The 20,028-nt window shown below is 46.0% G+C and overlaps 1 protein-coding gene across 2 annotated transcripts in view; it reads left to right on the top strand.

Moving 5' to 3' along the window:
- Positions 1–20,028, top strand: part of NOX4 (NADPH oxidase 4) — a 151,739-nt gene that overhangs the window by 118,953 nt on the left and 12,758 nt on the right. For both annotated transcript variants that reach the window (XM_072134091.1, XM_072134090.1), the window contains one exon: positions 13,340–13,459. In XM_072134091.1, coding sequence (XP_071990192.1) covers positions 13,340–13,459 — 120 coding nt within the window. The remainder of the gene's footprint in view (positions 1–13,339; positions 13,460–20,028) is intronic.

The following is a 20,028-nucleotide window of genomic DNA, read 5'->3' as shown; positions in this document are numbered from 1 at the left end:
TGTAAATGGGAAACTTAAGAGTCTTCAATGATAAGATAAGGTCCCACCACCTGCCCCACTCACCTGCAATTCTTCTCACTCATATGTTTTTGATGCAAATGGTCTTCTTCTGGGCGACCACCGCTGTTCTTCAAACTTGGTTGCTGGTGGTGGTGCCATGCTTTCTATTTTATAAACTTAAAGACAACTGAGCAAGATTCAGCTTTAGCATCAAGGACATCATAGAGCAGTGGTGGCGAACCTATGGCACGGGTGCCAGCATCAAGGACATCATAGAACAGTGGTGGCGAACCTATGGCACGGGTGCCAGAGGCGGCACTCAGAGCCCTTTCTGTGGGCACCCAGGTCATCGCCCCAGCGCACCAGACAGGACTCAAAGAATCTTCCTGCAGTTCCAAGCAACTTAAAAGATGCTGCTTTCAGTCATATTTTGATACTTACTTTGCTACCTGGGACTGTAGGAAGAGGGAGAATGAATAGACAGGGCCGAATTAGTTTTGGAGGACCTCTCTCTGTGTACAGAGGGAAACTGAAAAGAAGCTAAAGTGATGAAAATTTTCCATCTTTCTACTATGTTGCTGTCCTCAGGAGGCCAATCTGATTGAAAGTTTTTGAAGAACAGGGAGCAATAACTTACTGCTTTAAATTTTGGTTGGCACCCAGTGATAAATAAGGGGGTTTTTGGTTGCAGTTTGGGCACTCGGCCTCTAAAAGGTTCGCCATCACTGTCATAGAGGGTCAAGAGATCCTCTTTCTCCCAACTCTGGAGACCCAACTTATAACATATTCCTTAACTTTCCTGATTCACTGCTTCTGCCAACATTCTCCTCCTTCCTTGTTCAAGCTCATGACCTTCTCAACAGAAGGTTGTGGTTTGGACTATGTTTAGATGCTTTGGATCCACTGTTGGTAGATTTATGGTCTTCCATACTTACAACTAGTACCGCATTTGAGTTGCATAGTTGCTCTCTATTACCTCCTGCCATTGACTATAGAAACGAGATGTTGACCAAGTTTTTTAATGAAAGACCATTATCCTAGATAAAATTTAGAATATTACCAACAAGAGGGGATCAAACCTATACACACCAATGGGATGGGTAGCATCAATAGCTAAAAGTTGAGGACTGTTAGGACATGAAGTGAACTGTCTTAATAATTAATAGCAATTACAAGGTGACTCTGTTACTCTTTGATATTTGATATTGATTCAAAATTAACTCAAAATTTATACACTTCTACTTATATGGTTCTTACTGCACTTTGCATCTTTGAAGAAGTTCAGCAAGATGTAATCTCTACGTAAACCTCTTGAAATCTCATGGGGCCTTTGCAGTGTGAGATTAGACCATAAGAGTAGCAGAGGATCCTCTGGAAGGCACAGGTTTGAACTCCATCGTGGACCCCTGCTAACCAGGACAACCTAGGGGCTACTAGATTCTATGTCCCATGAGTTGATTTATGATGGGCCCACAGGATTTTTTTCTGGTGGGTCCATGGACTTCACTTTTACATGCCTTGGGATCTAAATGTCTATCATGGAAGACAATCTGCCCTTCGGCTACCATAAACTGCCCTTACAGAAGATAGCATTTATAAGGAGGCTCCATTCATCTTGTAGATTGATATCGATTTAGTTCTAACTTTGGGAATATACAATACTAATTATAAAGGGCTCAATGGCTGCATTTGTGGATCTTCATAGATCTTCCCATACCTTCATGTCATCCATCTTTAAGTCTTTTTTGAGGCTTTGCAAACCAAAGCAGACTCTGAATCCAAAGGACCTACAAAGCAGACGCTATTATGTTGCTTACAGTTTCGAAACACCTACTGGAGGCTTCTGTTTGGAGCCAAAACACTTAGTTTAACAAGTTTTATTTTACAAAAATAAGAAATTTTATATGGCATAGTACCTTCTGGATCTGGAGTTCCTTGCTAGATACATTTCATTTCTTCGAGGACTACTCCTCCTGGAAGACCACCTCCATTGCCTCCGATGCTATCTGCCTGCTTCCTCTATTACGATATGCATTTTGTTCTGAAGGACATCTCCTGTCCTTAATCACACAGTTAAAATATTGATGTGAATGGACAATGTGTAATACTTAATTTCTCCTGTGGGGGCACTGCAGAAAAACTGGACACAAGGGGGGTAATTTACTTAGGGCCCGATTCGCGTTTTCCCGACGTGTTACCCGAATATTTCCGATTTGCGCCGATTTCCCCTCAATTGCCCCGGGTTTTTGGCGCACGCGATCGGATTGTGGCGCATCGGCGTTGCCATGCATGCGACGGAAATTGGTGGGCGTGGCCGAACGAAAACCCGACGGATTCGGAAAAAGCGCTGCATTTAAAAAAAAAAAGTGTTGCGAAACTTGCACTTACCTTCACTAGGAATAGGCCAGTGAACTTGAGTGCATTTCGACGGACTTTAGCGCAGCAGCGCCACCTGGTGGACGTCCGAGGAACTACCTTAGTGAAGCCCCGCCGGACCCGAATCCACCGCACAGAACGCGCCGCTGGATCGCGAATGGACCGGGTAAGTAAATGTGCCCCTTAGTGCTAGGTTTCCCATTAGGTTACAAGTGATTGCTGGAGGTTCCTGCATGGGGAAGCTTTCTGATTTATTCTTTAAAACCATGAATTGTCGAAAGTGAAGAATCCTTTAATAAATCCTGACCAATCTTCGTAAAACCCAAGAATCCTTTAGTACGCTGTTTTGCAGGAGTCTTACCTGACAGATCCCTTTAACCAAACACACTTGATCCGACACACCGTGATGGAGCTATATGTGACAACAGAACGCGGAGAACGAACCATATTGACAAGTGTAGGAGGACTTGGTGTCATTTATACCAAGTTGCTTAGTAACCTGCTGGTTGGACAGTTTTTCTTCTCAATATTACTTTAACTATTTTTAGCATTCTCTCAGGAATGTATTTTAGAAGTTTAACTAAAATTTACATATACCATATGCCAAGAGATGAGGCTTCATATCAAGATGAGAAGAGCCGTATGGTGGTGTAGGTTGACATGATGACAAAATGGACATCTTGGCTTCAGATGGTTCTAATGAGCAGTGGGGCCGTTCTTCGACATCTACATATGAGAAATGAGTTTTTCACATTGAAATTTGACAATTTTCAATACATAGTCCAATGTTAGCCCATCCTTGTGTTGGACCAAATGAGAAGCACACTGGTTCTTCAGTGCTTTGGGGTAGGGGATTTGTTGTACCTACTTTGTTTTTTGGTTGTTTAGATTGTATGTTTGAGGGGATTTGATAATCTGTCCCAATAAGCTGGAACCCATCTAAAAGAATGATGTAGAAGAACTCATACATACATTTGAGGGTCATGTAATGCTTAATTTTTTCCTGTGGAGGCACTGTAGGGAAAGTGATCACCTCATTCAAGGCCTCAAGGGGTTCAGTTTTTCTCTTGGCTCACTATCTTCCACCGGTAAGCTGAAGAGCATCTACAAGAACCACTTCTGACTTTGGAGGACCAGTGACACCACAACCCTACACAAACAACCCATTGATTTCAATGACCATCCATGCAGTGCTTCATTTCTCATCTGAAGGCACTATAGGGAAATTCATCACATTCTTCTGGTGATCAAGTATATCAGCTCATCTTTTAGGTCATTACTTTATATTTTAAACCAGGGTGTTTCTACCAAAATCTCATCCTGCAAGATCCACTACAACGGCAAATACAGCTAACTGATTTCAATTGACTCTTTGGTAATGCCTCCTTTCTCCTGTGGAGGCAGTATAGGAAAATTGATCACTTTTTCCAGATGGTCTATTGGATCAGCTTGTCTTTTTAACTCACTGGGGCAGATTTACTTACCTGTCCCGTCACGATCCCCGAGGTGCGTTGTCCGACGAGAATTCGGAGCTGCCGCGATTCACTAAGATTGTGCGTCCGGTTTCCTGCATGTGTCGCTTCCCCGCTGAGATCCCCCGGAGTTCACCTTCTTCTTCCCGGTGTATGTGAGTGCGTGTCTTGCGAGAAATTTGAATTTTAAATTCTGTGGTTTTTCCGACAGCCAGTCGGGTTGTCCGATGGCCACTCCCCCCGATTGGTGTCGCATGAAAGCCAGCGTCGATCCGATCGTGTGTGCAATTCAGGGCAAATCGGAAATATTCGGGAAACCCAACGGAAATGTGTCCGACGGACCCTTAGTAAATGTGCCCCAGTATCTTCTATTAGAAGGCCTCGAACCATCTGCAAGTAAAACTTCTCACTCTGGAGCACCAACCACTTTGACACACTACACAGGTCTCATCTAAACTTAGAAGGTTTAGATGAGACAACCCAAGATGGACAACCCCTCTAAATTCTCTGCTATAAACAATGCGTGTACCTAGTATCTTGTGCGAAAAATTCTTCTTCCTTTTTTAAAATTGCATCAAAATTGGATAAAAGCAACATAATAGCAGCTCATACCATAGACTCCGAGCCCGAGGGGGTTAGGAAGTAAAAGCAGAGTCAAGAGGAAGCATTAGATATGCAGACACTTAGTCATTGACGAGGTTCCTTCTCTTAATTCCAAAACTGACTGCAGCTGCATCTAAAATGGGAGAAGGAGGAAAAAAACCTCCAGTTGACGACAGCTGCGTTCATGTCATGAGAACAAGCCCATGTTAGAAATGTATTATTACCGGGAAGATTGGGTTTTAATGAAATACAGCTGCAACGGGTTTTCACATTTCACTCAGCCCGTCTTCTTTTCTTGGGATTCAGAGCCCCGAGAGCTTTGTTGCGAGTATTTACCAGGCAGCGAACAAAGGAAAATGCTGAAATTAAAGAAATATAGAATATGGGGGGCTACATGTATTCTGTGTATTATGAGCAGGATGTGTATTATACTGTGTGTGACTGGGCAGATAGAGAACGAGAGGAACCATTAACAGAAAGAAATTCTTGAGTAAGGTGTTGTCCCTGGGTAGGTAGCAGCTGGACTGTGAAAAATATGCATATATTTCAGGGTTGTAGCTCTCAAGTGCATTGGGGGCATGTCCTCACACTGCTGTGCTCTTAGCTCTCTGCTGTTCATCCACTGGTGTGTGCTCTCCTCCTTTTTCAATTTTCAGGCCTCATGCAGCAGAGCATTATAGGTCTTAGTCCAGTGGTGGCGAACCTCAGAGCCCTTTCTGTGGGCACCCAGGCCTTCACCCCAACACAGAGTTTGCCAGATACAACTCAAGGCTTTCTCCAGTGGTCCAAAAGAGCCCAGGACGTGGCATGCTCAGCGCTATTTTAAAGTGACATCCTTGGCTGCCAGGGCTACAGGAGGAGCGAGAAGGTGTGGATAGAGATGGATTGTCATTTGAGCTCTTGTTCCCTGGAGGGAAGCTACAATCCAAATTTTTCCATCTTTCTATTGTTTTGCTTAACTCGGGACACCAATATAATTAAAACCTGTGCTACAGCAGGGATCAATAAGTTACTGCTCAAATTGTCATGTTGGCACTTTGCGACATACAAGTAGGTTTTGGTTGTAGCTTGGGCACTCTGTCTCCAAAAGGTTCACCATCACTGTCTTAGTCTGCTCGATGGGATTCTGACTTCTATGTTCATGATGTTGGTTTTGTTGCTCAACTCTACAGCTTTATTCTGATTCTGATACTTATTCTTGGGGATGATTCTATCTTGATCTGACTCCGAACTCTAGCTGCCCACTCTGACCTTTGGCTTGGATCTAGATCCTGCTTGACCTCCCCCTGCCATTACTTCCACCTGTCTCTGGCTACTCTCTGCCTGACCCCCTGATGCTTGGCATTGGAATCTTCTGACCAGTCTGGTCCAGGTGTCCTCGGTATCATGATTATTCTGAGATCTATCCTGTCACAATGAAGTCTACTCACAGGTTAAAGTTTGAAAACCAACAGGGTAATTCCAATAACAGCCTTGGGAGAAATCCAAAGCGGAACCATCCAGTCTGTTGGCACAGTGGGAAAACCCTTTGACATTGACCCAATGTCAGGTAAATTGCTCAACTTGGACCTGAGAATATCAACCTGAGAAAAAAAGATTGGGCAGAAAAAAATTCTAGTTCCCAACATGAATCTTTTCAAACATCTGCCTTTGAGTAGAATTGGGAGGCCCTCAAACACAACCAAACTGATCGAAATCTGTGGATAAACACATCTAAGGCCTCTGTCTTTTATACGAAGGCATGCAAACTCTTCACCCTAACAGATGATGTTAGAGAGAAGGCAGATGAATATGAGGACAGATGAGGTTGAGGAGAAGGTAGAGTTCTTGGGTTGATGAACTTCAATGGGGAGTTAGGGAAGAGTTCAACTGAGACGACATGTGGTTCCACAAGAAACTTGAGGAACCTCAACCACTGTGTAATATCTATGGCTACTCTCTAGGCTACTCTTCATGAACACACATTACTCAAACCCATCCATGGCCAACCAGGATGAGGTTATCAAAGGCCACCTAGACTGAAGTAGACCTATTAAGTCTTCTCTCCGGAAGATGAGAGAAGATGAAGAGAAGATATTCTGCAGCCTGAAATGTACAAGTTACATCACATTTGGAAAGCCGCCAGTGAAATAAGAAAAATGACAAAAAATAGAAATATGCATAAAAATGTGAAGACAACAGCCATGAATATTGATGTGTCTGATGACTAATGGTTCTGCGAGACGAAAGCAAAGTCAGGATGTAGCAGGAAGGTTGTACGTGCTGCAGTCATCATTCGTTGGTCACTCAGGGGGTCAATCTAATAATTACACAATAAAAAAAAGTGTCTCCATGGTGCGGCCGGAGCGAATGACACGAGGAAATCTCTCCCATATCGTCAGCTATTTATAACATGAAGAGAATGTGCATAGGACTCCCATCTACATACCAATGTTACTAAAATAATTCCCACTGCAGCCTCAACTTAGGGTAATCACTTTTTGTCTGAAATTTGGGTGGTAAAAGGAACAATTGTGACCAGTGTGACTTCAGCAGCTCCCCTCTTATTTTGCCTCCCCCAGCAGCTCCCCTCTTATTTTGCCACCGCAGCAGCTTCCCCTCTTATTTTGCCTCCCCAGCAGCTCCCCCTCTTATTTTGCCTCCGCAGTAGCTTCCCCTCTTATTTTGCCTCACCCAGCAGCTCCCCCTCTTATTTTGCCTCCCCCAGCAGCTCCACCTCTTATTTTACCTCCCCTAGTATCAGTATCTTCCCCTCTTATTTTGCCCCTCCCCCAGCAGCTCCCCCTCTTATTTTGACCCCCAGCAGCTCCCCCTCTTATTTTACCTCCACAGCAGCTCCCCCTCTTATTTTGACCCCCAGCAGCTCTCCCTCTTATTTTGCCTCCCCCAGCAGCTCCCCCTTTTTTTTGCCTCCCCCAGCAGCTCCCCCTTTTATTTTGCCTCCCCCAGCAGCTCCCCCACTTATTTTACCTCTGCAGCAGCTCCCCCTCTTATTTTGCCTCCCCAGCAGCTCCCCCTCTTATTTTGCCTCCCCCAGCTGCTCCCATTCTTATTTTGCCCCCCCCCCCAGCAGCTCCCATTCTTATTTTGCCTTCCCCAGCAGCTTCCCCTCTTATTTTGCCCCCCCCCCCAGCTGCTCCACCTCTTATTTTGCCCCCACAGTGAAATAATAAAGCCCATTTACTCACCTGTCACTGTTCCCCTACAGCAGCTCCTATGAAGTCGTCAGGCGGATGACATCATCACGTGGCGCCTGCCGGCTCTGCTACACACAGCAGAAATACAGGCTGCGGGCTCTCTGCGTTATCACTGTAATCAACTCTGTTAATGCCCAGGCAGGACAGCAGAATGCAGCCCAAAAACTGGGGCTATCTCACTGGATCTGGGACTGTATTTGGTCACTGTATGTTGGTATTATTTGGTCAATGTATGTTGGTTTTATACTATCACTATACAGTATGTTGCCATTATTTGAGCACTGTCTATTGGTAGTAGTTGGTCTTTCCATGTTAGTGTTTTTGGACACCGCATGTTGATATTATTTAAGCACTGTATGTCCTCCTGATCTGTCACATTAGTTACCGGATCATGAGAACATAAAGTTTGGGAAGAAATATTGGGGGTCCCACTGCTTCTCCATGAGGGTCCCAGTAGTGTGACTCTGGGTGATAACTTGTGGTACCACCATTGGAATCCAAGAGTGAAGAAGACATGAATATACAACTCCTCGAAACTTCCCATCTGAGTAGGTTCTTCATTACAATAAGATTGTGCTTTCCTGAAGAAGTCTTCCCCTATCCATTGCTTGTCATCGTCTGCTCGGCACAGATGGAACCGCTAGTTGTCAAGTAAACTGTCATCCCTTCCCAGCAGCCCACAGCCTGTTTATTTCACACATCTTCATTGTACTACTTTACTTCTTCTAACTTCTCGCATATGTTCTCCATTTCTTAGATGCAATCTCAAGGAATGTTTTCCAGTTATTTTTTGTTTACTGTATTTGTTTTGGGAATTTAGTCTTCAAAGAAGTGAATGTTCTAAATCGATCACAACTAGAATTTGTTGCCCCACTCAGCTCTGTTGAAGGGATGCCTTGGTGACGAACCTATGGCTCTCTGTGGGCACTCAAACTCAACACAGAGTTCACCAGACAGGACTCAAAAGAATCTAACTGTAGTTCCACGCAAGTCAAGATTTACTCATCTCAGTGCTATTGCAACCCTTTAATCACCAAGGAAGTATCTCATATGCCCTCACAGGATGGCACCTCAGTGGCCAAGCATGTATAAGATACGTCCTGGATTATAGGAACTGTAACTTTGGATCCCTGGCACCTATAAACTCTTGGCAGCTTGGGACTGAAGGAATAGTGAGAAGATGTGGACCGGATTATCTTTGAAGTTCCTCCAGCTGATAGTATGTCATTACTATTAGTAGCCTCACCATTTACGGGGAGAGACAAGGAAACCAGTACTATCAGTTTCTACATAATTTATGGGGAGAGACAAGGAGTCATTACTATCAGTGCCTACATAATATACAGGTAGAGACAAGGAACTAGTACTATCAGTTTCTACATAATTTACAGGGAGAGAGACAGGGAGCCACTACTATATGTACCAAAATAATTTACAGGGATTGACAATGTCATTCCCTACATCAGTTACTGAGAGAGATGAGGATCCAGCACTATCTGTGACTTCAAATTTTTATATATGTTTTCCTGCTCCCATAAGCAACATTTTTAAAATAGTGACAGCGTTTCAGTGCTGAACATTGGCTATTGTCTGTGTGCTTTTACCATTGCTTTCTACTATCATACATATTCTGTATGCAAGCAAACACAAGCGGCGCAGCTGTCTGCCGCTTACACAAGGCGCGCGGCGGAACTTACACGTAATGTTCTTTATTCCCAAAGGCGCGAATACCAATATGCCATTCATTAACTTCCCAGATAAGAGCGAAGCGGCCCATTTATATTCTTGTTTGTCCTCTCATCTGCGCTGACACGCCACTTTTGATTGAAAAAATAGATTATTGGATAAAAAGAATTTGCAATATTATAACAGGATAGAAATTTCATGTTAGTGGATTGGCTGATATCAGTCTTTATAATGTATATACAGGAGGGCTCTGCCCTGTCACTAGGTAACATATTACCCACTTAGGGAAGGGTCAGCGCGCAGGGAGCACAGGTCACCGGCCTCATAGTGAACGCTGGACGCTGAGCAGGACCTGTTACGTATTACTGGAGAGATACATTGGGGCAGATTTACTTACCCGGCCCATTCGCGATCCAGCGGCGCGTTCTCTGCGCTGGATTCGGGTCCGGCCGGGATTTATTGAGGTAGTTCCTCCGCCGTCCACCAGGTGGTGCTGCTGCGCTGAAAAGCATCGGAACGTGCTGTAGTTCACCGAGCCGGGCTGAGTGAAGGTAAGTGCAAGCTCCGCGACAGATTTTTTATTAAAAAATGTGGCGGTTTTTCCGAATCCGTTTGGTTTTCGTACGGCCACGCCCCCCGATTTCCGTTGTGTGCATGCCGGCGCCGATGCGCCACAATCCGATCGCGTGCGCCAAAACCCTGGGGCAATTCAGGGGAAATCGGCGCAAATTGGAAATATTCGGGTAACACGTCGGGAAAACGCGAGTCGGGCCCTTAGTAAATGACCCCCATTGTATTTATTTCATTGTTAATCTGCTGGAAGGATGGAGAGAAGAAAGAAAAATGTGAGGAAAGAAACCATGTCAAATATTTTTACTTGCGTTTAGTTCTTCATAACAAGATTCCAGCTCTAGTCATCCTTTATCCTATGGGGCAGCACAGTGGTTCAGTGGTTAGCATTACAGCCTTGCAGCGCTGGAGTCCTGGGTTCAAGTCCCATCCAGGTCAACATCTGTAAAGAGTTTGTATGTTCTCTCTCTGTTTGCATGGGTTTCCTCCAGGTCCTCCAGTTTCCCCCCACACTCCAAAAACATACTGGTAGGCTGATTAGATTGTGAGCCCCATTGGGGACAGGGACTGATTTGGCAAGTTCTATGTAATCTGTGTGCACTGTATAAATAGAGAATTATTATTATTATATATTGTTGGTCTTATTTTTCCAATCTGCTTCCATTTTTCAATTCTTTCTTCTTCTCACGTGTAGGGATTTGCCGGTTTGGGTCCCCTCATCAGTAGTCATTTCCCTTTCTTTTTCAATTTTTGTTTTCTTCTTTATTTTCCCTTTTCTGTAGCTCCTCCTGTGTTATTATCTATTTTGTTCCCTTCTCTCTTTTGCCTTTTCTTTTTTTCTTCATTTGCCTCTTTGCTTTAAATTCCTTTCTTATTGTTTCTCCCTGTTTATTTCTTACTATTTTACTTCCTCATGTATCTCTTCTTACCTCGTCTCTTATGTGTTGCTGTTTGCTCATTGGGGCACATTTACTAAGAACAGTGCAGTGTGTACTATGTGCAGTGTCCTGTGTAGTGTGCAGGGGGCGCCAGATCAAGGATTTCAGGCACCTGTTCTTCAACACAATTCTGACGGACTTTGCATGATAAATCTGTCACACGGTTCAACGGAGCAACAGAACATCCTTCTTCAGTGGCGAAATTTGTGTCACATGAAGAATAGTCAGTGTGCATCACAAAGTGTCATGCGCACCACCATTGTGTCACAGGCGGCAGAAACGTGGTGCAGTTTGCACAGAAAAGAACTTGCAAAGTCCCACAGAAAACTGGTACACAGAGCTTAGTAAATGTGGCCCATTGTCTCCTTTCACTTTCGTTTTTTTATTATTGTTTCCTGTTTTCTTTTTCTTCCTCCCTTCTATGTTTTTATCCTACTTCCTCTGGGTCCTCCGGTTTCCTCCCATGTTCCAAAATATACTGGTAGGATGATTAGATTGTGAGCCCCATTGGGGACAGGGACTGATTTGGCAAACATTCTGCAGTGCTGCGTAATCTGTGTGCGCTATATACAAAGAATAATTATTGTTATTTCCTAACTTTCTGCCTTTCAGCTTCTTCCTCTATTATTTATTCTTTTTTGCACCATCCTCCTTTTACATTTGCTTCTTATTTCCTTCCTTCCTGTTTCTCTGTTTTCCTTCCTTTCTCCTTTATTCCTTTCTTTTTTTTCTATGGCATTTATGACAATCCTGTACACACAGGGAAGAATAAATTTGCTGCAGAAAGACGTTTTTTGCTTTGCAGCAATTAAATGACGTCATTTATTGCTGTGGATCATGGTGCCGAAATCAACCTTTTTTTCCCCCATCAGCGCCTTTTGCCCTGCCCTTTACTACACCTCTACACAGTATAGTTCCCCCTCAGTGCCTCACCCATATCCGCCTAATTTCAGGCTCCGCTTTATTTTTTCTCAGCCCCCATCATAGTGTGTCCCCCCTCCAACAGCTTCTCATCATAATGCGCCCCCTCCAGCAGTTCTCTCCAGCAGAAGCTCTCCATCATAGTTTACCTCCCTCCCCTAGCAGCTACTCTTCTTACTGGAGATGTGCTGGAAACAGTGGGGCAAACTGGGACAAACTCCCAACCATCCGGGGTGGCGGGATGGCCCTGAAAAACGTGAATTTCCCTACGAATCTGGGACAGCTATGCATGTTGTATATGTTAAATAATATATATCCTACACACATATATAGAACACACAATACACATATGTACATACGGCAAACAATATACTTTAGATATATTTTTCTATTGTACACTTACAGAGAAACCCCAGGCTCCTCGGCCTGACATTGCAGGAAGTAGCTCAACAGGACATGACGAGTTGTGCATTGCTGACCTTGTAGCAGCCCCTTGCACAGTATCTGAAGCTCACATTTCCAACTATGTCTTTCCCAGCTTTATGTTTATAGAAACTATAGAACTGAAGATAGGGGTGACTAAAGTAAATTTTTGCATTCCATCTTCAGCCTCTAAACTTGACTCATCTCAGAGAAAAAATGACTCTTCGCTTCTCATTTTCACATGACTTTGTAGCAAATTTGTCTATTTGATTTTCTTTCTGTCTGTCTACATGTTAGTGAATAGCTTTAGTCTTTCTGTTTTTCTCGAAATTAAATAAAAGCTTCTGCTCAGTATACAAAATTATACCTAATCCCTAGACATTGGTCTGTGGATGTGTGATCCTAGACTCGGAGCACTAACCAGAATAGAAGACATTAGGGGTCATTTACTAAGGGCCCGATTCACGTTTTCTCGGGCCGGAAACCGCCGCATTTAAAAAACAAAAAGTGTTGCGGAGCTTGATTTACTTTACATTGATTGATTTACATTGGGGCAGATTTACTTACCCGGTCCATTAGCGATCCAGCGTCGCGTTCTCTGCGGTGGATTCGGCGTCCACCATGTGGGGCTGCTGCGCTGAAGTTCCACGGAATGCACTCAAGTTCTCTGGCCTATTCCTAGTGAAGGTAAGTGCAAGCTCCACAACACTTTTTGTTTTTTAAATGCGGCGGTTTTTCCAAATCCGTTGGGTTTTCGTTCGTCCACGCCCCCCGATTTCCGTCGCGTGCATGCCAGTGCCGATGCGCCACAATCCGATCGCGTGCGCCAAAATCCCGGGGCAATACAGGGAAAATCGGCGCAAATCGGAAATATTCGGGTAACACGTCGGGAAAACGCGAATCGGGCCCTTAGTAAATGACCCCCATTGGTTCTCATGGATTCGGTACCTATATCCATTTTATGGTAGCCATTACCCTTCTCTATGTGGTACAGCAAAGGGCAAATTCTACATATTCTAGTACAGTTCATGTCATACATAATAGTTATTTGATATATACAGCAATGTCACAATTGTGAATATTCTAATAATTGATCAAAATTAAAAATAGATGTGACCAGATGATCTAATAAACGCTCTTTAATTTTTTGCAGGATTTATATAGATGGACCTTTCGGAAGCCCATCGGAAGAAGCCTTGAACTATGAGGTCAGCCTTTGTATCGCTGGCGGGATCGGAGTCACACCATACGCTTCCATATTCAACCAGTTATTGTACGTAGATTTATGCATATTCTGTTAAGTATTAGAGATGAGCGAACATGCTCGTCCGAGCTTGATGCTCGGTCGAGCATTAGCGTACTCGAAACTGCTCGTTGCTCGGACGAATACTTCGCCCGCTCGAGAAAATGGCAGCTCCCGCCGTTTTGCTTTTTGGCGGCCAGAAACAGAGCCAATCACAAGCCAGGAGACTCTGCACTCCACCCAGCATGACGTGGTACCCTTACACGTCGATAGCAGTGGTTGGCTGGCCAGATCAGGTGACCCTGGGATAGACTAGCCGCTGGCCGCGCTGCTCGGATCATTCTGTGTCTGGATGCCGCTAGGGAGAGAGCTGCTGCTGGTCAGGGAAAGCGTTAGGGTGTTCTATTAGCTTACTGTTAGGCAGGAGTGATTCTCAAAGAACCCAACAGCCCTTCTTAGGGCTACAATAACGTTCTACTTTTTTTTTTTTTATTTGCATCTAGTACCATTTTGTGAGGAATTAGCAGGGGGACTTGCTACCGTTGTGTTTAGCTCTTAGTGGCACACATATCCACCTCAAAGACCGAAGTGGGAAAATTTAGTAGGGGTTGGATTTCAATTAGGCACTAACTCAGTGTCATCTCATCTGGCATAGTAGTGTGCTTTGATACTTGGCTAGAAAATAGCCATAGGAGAATCCAAACAGCTTACTTACGCCTACAGTAGCGTTCTATATATTTGATTTCTGGTTGATCTGCTGGTGGCTGTACTTGCTGCAGTGCATGTACTAGCCAATTCTGAGCAATTTGTAGTGAGACTTGCGACCGCTGTGTTTTGCGCTTAGTGACGCACATATCCATAGCAAAGACCGAAGTGGGAAAATTTAGTAGGGGTTGGATTTCAATTAGGCACTAACTCAGTGTCATCTCATCTGGCATAGTAGTGTGCTTTGATACTTGGCTAGAAAATAGCCATAGGAGAATCCAAACAGCTTACTTACGCCTACAGTAGCGTTCTATATATTTGATTTCTGGTTGATCTGCTGGTGGCTGTACTTGCTGCAGTGCATGTACTAGCCAATTCTGAGCAATTTGTAGTGAGACTTGCGACCGCTGTGTTTTGCGCTTAGTGACGCACATATCCATAGCAAAGACCGAAGTGGGAAAATTTAGTAGGGGTTGGATTTCAATTAGGCACTAACTCAGTGTCATCTCATCTGGCATAGTAGTGTGCTTTGATACTTGGCTAGAAAATAGCCATAGGAGAATCCAAACAGCTTACTTACGCCTACAGTAGCGTTCTATATATTTGATTTCTGGTTGATCTGCTGGTGGCTGTACTTGCTGCAGTGCATGTACTAGCCAATTCTGAGCAATTTGTAGTGAGACTTGCGACCGCTGTGTTTTGCGCTTAGTGACGCACATATCCATAGCAAAGACCGAAGTGGGAAAATTTAGTAGGGGTTGGATTTCAATTAGGCACAGTCTGCCATTTGTCCTTTTTTATTTTACGTTTATTTTGTTTAATAACTCAGTGTCATCTCATCTGGCATAGTAGTGTGCTTTCATACTTGGCTAGAAAATAGCCATAGCAATAGGATAGCATCGTTTGGTTTTAAAAACTCAAAAACACAAAAAAAAACAAAAAAACACAAAAAAAAACAAAAAACACAAAAAAAAGTAAAAAAAAAATTAAAGTTATAACTCTCATTTTAAAAATGTTTAACCCGAGGGCTAGGGGTAGAGGACGAGGGCGGGGACGTGGGCGTCCAACTACTGCAGGGGTCAGAGGCCGTGGTCCTGGGCGGGGTGAGACACCACCTGCTTATGAGGGAGCAGGGGAACGCCGCAGAGCTACACTCCCTAGGTTCATGTCTGAAGTTACTGGGACTCGTGGTAGAGCACTGTTGAGGCCAGAACAGTGCGAACAGGTGATGTCGTGGATTGCTGACAATGCTTCGAGCAATTTGTCCACCAGTCAGTCTTCCACGCAGTCCACCCATGTCACCGAAATCGCCACTCCTCCAGCTCCTGCACCTCAGCCTCCTCCCCCCCAGTCTGCCCCCTCCCAGGAAAATTTGGCATTTGAACCGGCATACTCTGAGGAACTGTTTTCTGGACCCTTCGCACAGTCACAAACCACTTGTCCGGTTGCTGCTGAGCAATTTTCCGATGCCCAGGTTTTCCACCAGTCACAGTCTGTGGGTGATGATGACCTTCTTGACGTAGTGGAAGTGTGTAAAGAGGTGTCCGACGATGAGGAGACACGGTTGTCAGACAGTGGGGAAGTTGTTGTCAGGGCAGGAAGTCCGAGGGGGGAGCAGACTGAGGGATCGGAGGATGATGAGGTGACAGATCCAAGCTGGGTTGAGAGGCCGGGTGAACACAGTGCTTCTGAGACGGAGGAGAGTCCTCGACCAGAACAGGTTGGAAGAGGCAGTGGTGGGGCCAGACGGAGAGGCAGGGCCAGAGCTGGTGCATCAGCGCCAAATGTGTCAACTAGTGAAGCTCCCGTGGTGAGGGCTCTTGTGGCGAGGGCTAGATCTTCAGAAGTCTGGAGGTTCTTTAAGGAAACACCGGATGACCGACGGACTGTGGTGTGCAACATTTGCCAAACCAGGCTCAGCAGGGGTTCCACCACTACTAGCTTAACTACCACCAGTATGCGCAGGCATATGAATGCTAAACACCCCACTCAGTGGCAACAAGCCCGTTCACCTCCGGCCGTGCACACCACTGCTCCTTCCCCTGTGTCAGCTGATAGTCAGCCCCCTGCCCAGGACCCTGCCACAAAAACCCCATCGTCGCCTCCACGATCCTCCACAGCATCCACCAGCGTTCAGCTCTCCATACCCCAGACGCTGGAGCGGAAACGCAAATATAGTGCAACCCACCCGCACGCCCAAGCCCTTAATGTGCACATCTCCAGATTGCTTAGCCTGGAGATGCTGCCCTATAGGCTAGTAGAGACCGAGGCCTTTCGCAACCTCATGGCGGCGGCCGCCCCTCGGTATTCGGTCCCAGCCGCCACTACTTTTCCCGATGTGCCGTCCCAGCCCTGCACCAGCATGTGTCAGACAACATCACCCATGCCCTGACCAACGCCGTTTCTGACAAGGTCCACCTGACCACGGACACGTGGACGAGTGCTGCCGGGCAGGGCCACTATATATCGCTGACGGCACATTGGGTTAACTTGGTGGAGGCTGGGACCGAGTCTGACCCTGGGGCTGGTCATATACTGCCGTCGCCGAGGATTGCGGGGCCTACCTCGGTCCAGGTGTTTCAGGCCTACTATGCCTCCTCCTCCTCCCACCCCTCCTCCACCTCCTCCTCCGAACTACCATCCGTGGGCACGGCGCCATCAGTCGGTAGCTCTAGGCACAGCAGCAGTGCCGTCGCTAAGCGACAGCAGGCGGTGCTCAAACTGCTGAGCCTAGGCGACAAAAGGCACACCGCCCAAGAGCTATTACAGGGCATCACGGCGCAGACTGATCTGTGGCTGGCACCGCTGAACCTGAAGCCAGGCATGGTTGTGTGTGACAACGGCCGTAACCTGGTGGCGGCTCTGCAACTCGGCAGACTGACACATGTGCCATGCCTGGCCCATGTGTTAAATCTGATAGTTCAGCGTTTCCTCAAGACATACCCCAATCTGTCTGATTTGCTCACGAAGGTGCGCCGCATCTGTGCGCATTTCAGGAAGTCCAGCCCAGATGCTGCCACTCTCAGGGCAGCGCAGCGCCGCCTCCAACTGCCCGCTCACCGACTGTTGTGCGACGTGCCCACGAGGTGGAATTCAACACTGACCATGTTATCCAGAGTTTACCAGCAGCGCAGAGCGATTGTAGACTGCCAGATGTCAACTTCCACCAGAAGTGGTAGTCAGGTCAGTCAGCTTCCTCAAGTCTACAATGAGGAGTGGACGTGGATGTCTGATATCTGTCAGGTGCTGAGTAACTTTGAGGAGTCAACACAGATGGTCAGTGGCGATGCCGCCATCATCAGCCTCACCATCCCGCTGCTTGGCCTGTTGAAAAACTCTCTGGTCAGCATGAAGTCGGAAGCTTTGCGCTCGTCACAAGAGACGGGGGAAGAAGATTCCCTTGTTGATAGCCAAAGCACCCTCAGGTCTGTTTCTCAGCGCATATCGGAGGAGGTGGAGGTGGAGGAGGATGAGGAGGAAGAGGAGGAGAATGTTGGCGAGACACAAGAGGGGACCATTGTTGAGTCCTTCACTGTTCAGCGTGTATGGGCAGAAGAAGAGGAGTTGGAGGAGTTGGAGGAGGAGGAAATGGACAGTCAGGCCAGTGAGGGGAGTGAATTCTTACGCGTTGGTACTCTGGCGCATATGGCAGATTTCATGCTAGGCTGCCTATCCCGTGACCCTCGCGTTCAAAGAATTTATTCCAGCACCGATTACTGGGTGTTCACTCTCCTGGACCCACGGTACAAGCAAAATCTTTCCACTCTCATCCCTGCAGAGGAAAGGAGTGTGAGAATGCATGAATACCAGCAGGCCCTGGTGCACAAGCTGAAACAGTATTTCCCTTCTGACAGCGCTAGCGGCAGAGTGCGTAGTTCTGCGGGACAAGTAGCGAGGGAGAGTAGGCGAGCAGGCAGCTTGTCCAGCACTGGCAAGGGTACGCTTTACAAGGCTTTTGCCAGCTTTGTCACCCCAGCAAGACACTGTCACCTGTCCCCAGTCTCGGCAGAGTAGGGCTGATCTTTACAGAAAGATGGTGAGGGAGTACGTAGCTGACCATACCATCGTCCTAAATGATCACACAGCTCCCTACAACTACTGGGTTTCAAAGCTGGACATGTGGCACGAACTGGCGCTGTACGCCTTGGAGGTTCTTGCCTGCCCTGCCGCTAGCGTCTTGTCCGAGCGGGTTTTCAGTGCAGCTGGTGGCATCATCACCGATAAGCGTATACGCCTGTCGACTGACAGCGCTGACAGGCTGACGCTTATTAAAATGAATAAAGGCTGGATTTCTCAGAATTTCCAATCTCCACCAGGTGAAGGAAGCTCAACCTGAATAATTGATCCACTCCTCCTCCTCCTCATTTTCCTCCTTCTCCTCCTCTTTGTACAGTAAAGCAGAGGAAACTGGCTATTTTTTGACAGGGCCCACTGGCTCTTGCTATAGTACTTTATGCAATTAATTTTTCTGGAGGGCCACCTACCCGGTCCTCTGTTTTAAACAATTTTTGGGAGTGCCACATACAGGCACTCAATGTATTCCATTTTTCTGGAGGGCCACCTACCCGGTCCTCTGTTTTAAACAATTTTTGGGAGTGCCACATACAGGCACTCAATCTATTCCATTTTACTGGAGGGCCACCTACCTGCTCCTCTGGTTTGAAAACTTTTTGGGACTGCCACATACAGGCACTCAATCTATTCCATTTTACTGGAGGGCCACCTACCTGCTCCTCTGGTTTGAAAACTTTTTGGGACTGCCACATACAGGCACTCAATCTATTCCATTTTTCTGGAGGGCCACCTACCTGCTCCTCTGGTTTGAAAACTTTTTGGGACTGCCACATACAGGCACTCAATCTATTCCATTTTACTGGAGGGCCACCTACCTGCTCCTCTGGTTGAAAACTTTTTGGGACTGCCACATACAGGCACTCAATCTATTCCATTTTTCTGGAGGGCCACCTACCTGCTCCTCTGGTTTGAAAACTTTTTGGGACTGCCACATACAGGCACTCAATCTATTCCATTTTTCTGGAGGGCCACCTACCTGCTCCTCTGGTTTGAAAAATTTTTGGGACTGCCACATACAGGCACTATCCAAATTAAATTGTCTCCATAGCAGCCTCCACACGTTGTCTCCATTGCTACCTCCAAAAGTCGTCCATATAGCTGCCTCCATACATCGTCCCTTTATCAAACGAGGTGTGTCAGGCACAAATTTGGGTTGTTTTCATGGATTCCACATCAAAGTTGTTAACTTTGTCGCCACCCTGCTGTGTTATCCACAAAATATACTGGCAAACTTTTATCATTTACCGATATTATTTGAGCGCTTCTTGCTCACCTCCTTTGGTTCCTCTCTGCCACCCATTGGTTTGAAGCCTGAGTCCATTTAGGGTATGTCGCCATGCCACTCTCTAGCCTGCTGCCGCTGCCTCTGCATGCCGTCCCCTATAGTGTCAGGGTCAATTATTGCATGTTTTAGATACTATCTAGCTTCATTCTGTCACTCTGTCATGGCCATGCTGTTGCCCATAATTTTGGCATAATGGTGCGATTAGGCAGCCTCAGAGGCATCCATGCATGCTGCCCCTGCTGTTTCCTGTCCATTTCCGTGGTGTTTCCATCCTTTTCTGAGGTTCCCAGGTGTTTGGCCAAGCTTCCCTGTGCAGAGCCTTGGTCCCCTTGAAAAATGCTCGAGTCTCCCATTGACTTCAATGGGGTTCGTTATTCGAGACGAGCACTCGAGCATCGGGAAAAGTTCGTCTCGAATAACGAGTACCCGAGCATTTTAGTGTTCGCTCATCTCTATTAAGTATTTTAGAGGGGTTTTTTTTATGTAACACAGTATTTTATAATTTGTTGATGGTTCCACACAGGGAGGGACAGAG

This window comes from Engystomops pustulosus, chromosome 2, assembly GCF_040894005.1.
Source record: "Engystomops pustulosus chromosome 2, aEngPut4.maternal, whole genome shotgun sequence".
Taxonomy (NCBI): domain Eukaryota; kingdom Metazoa; phylum Chordata; class Amphibia; order Anura; family Leptodactylidae; genus Engystomops; species Engystomops pustulosus.
The sequence above is the reverse complement of the archived record's forward strand: the minus strand, read 5'-3'. Positions and strand labels throughout refer to the sequence as shown.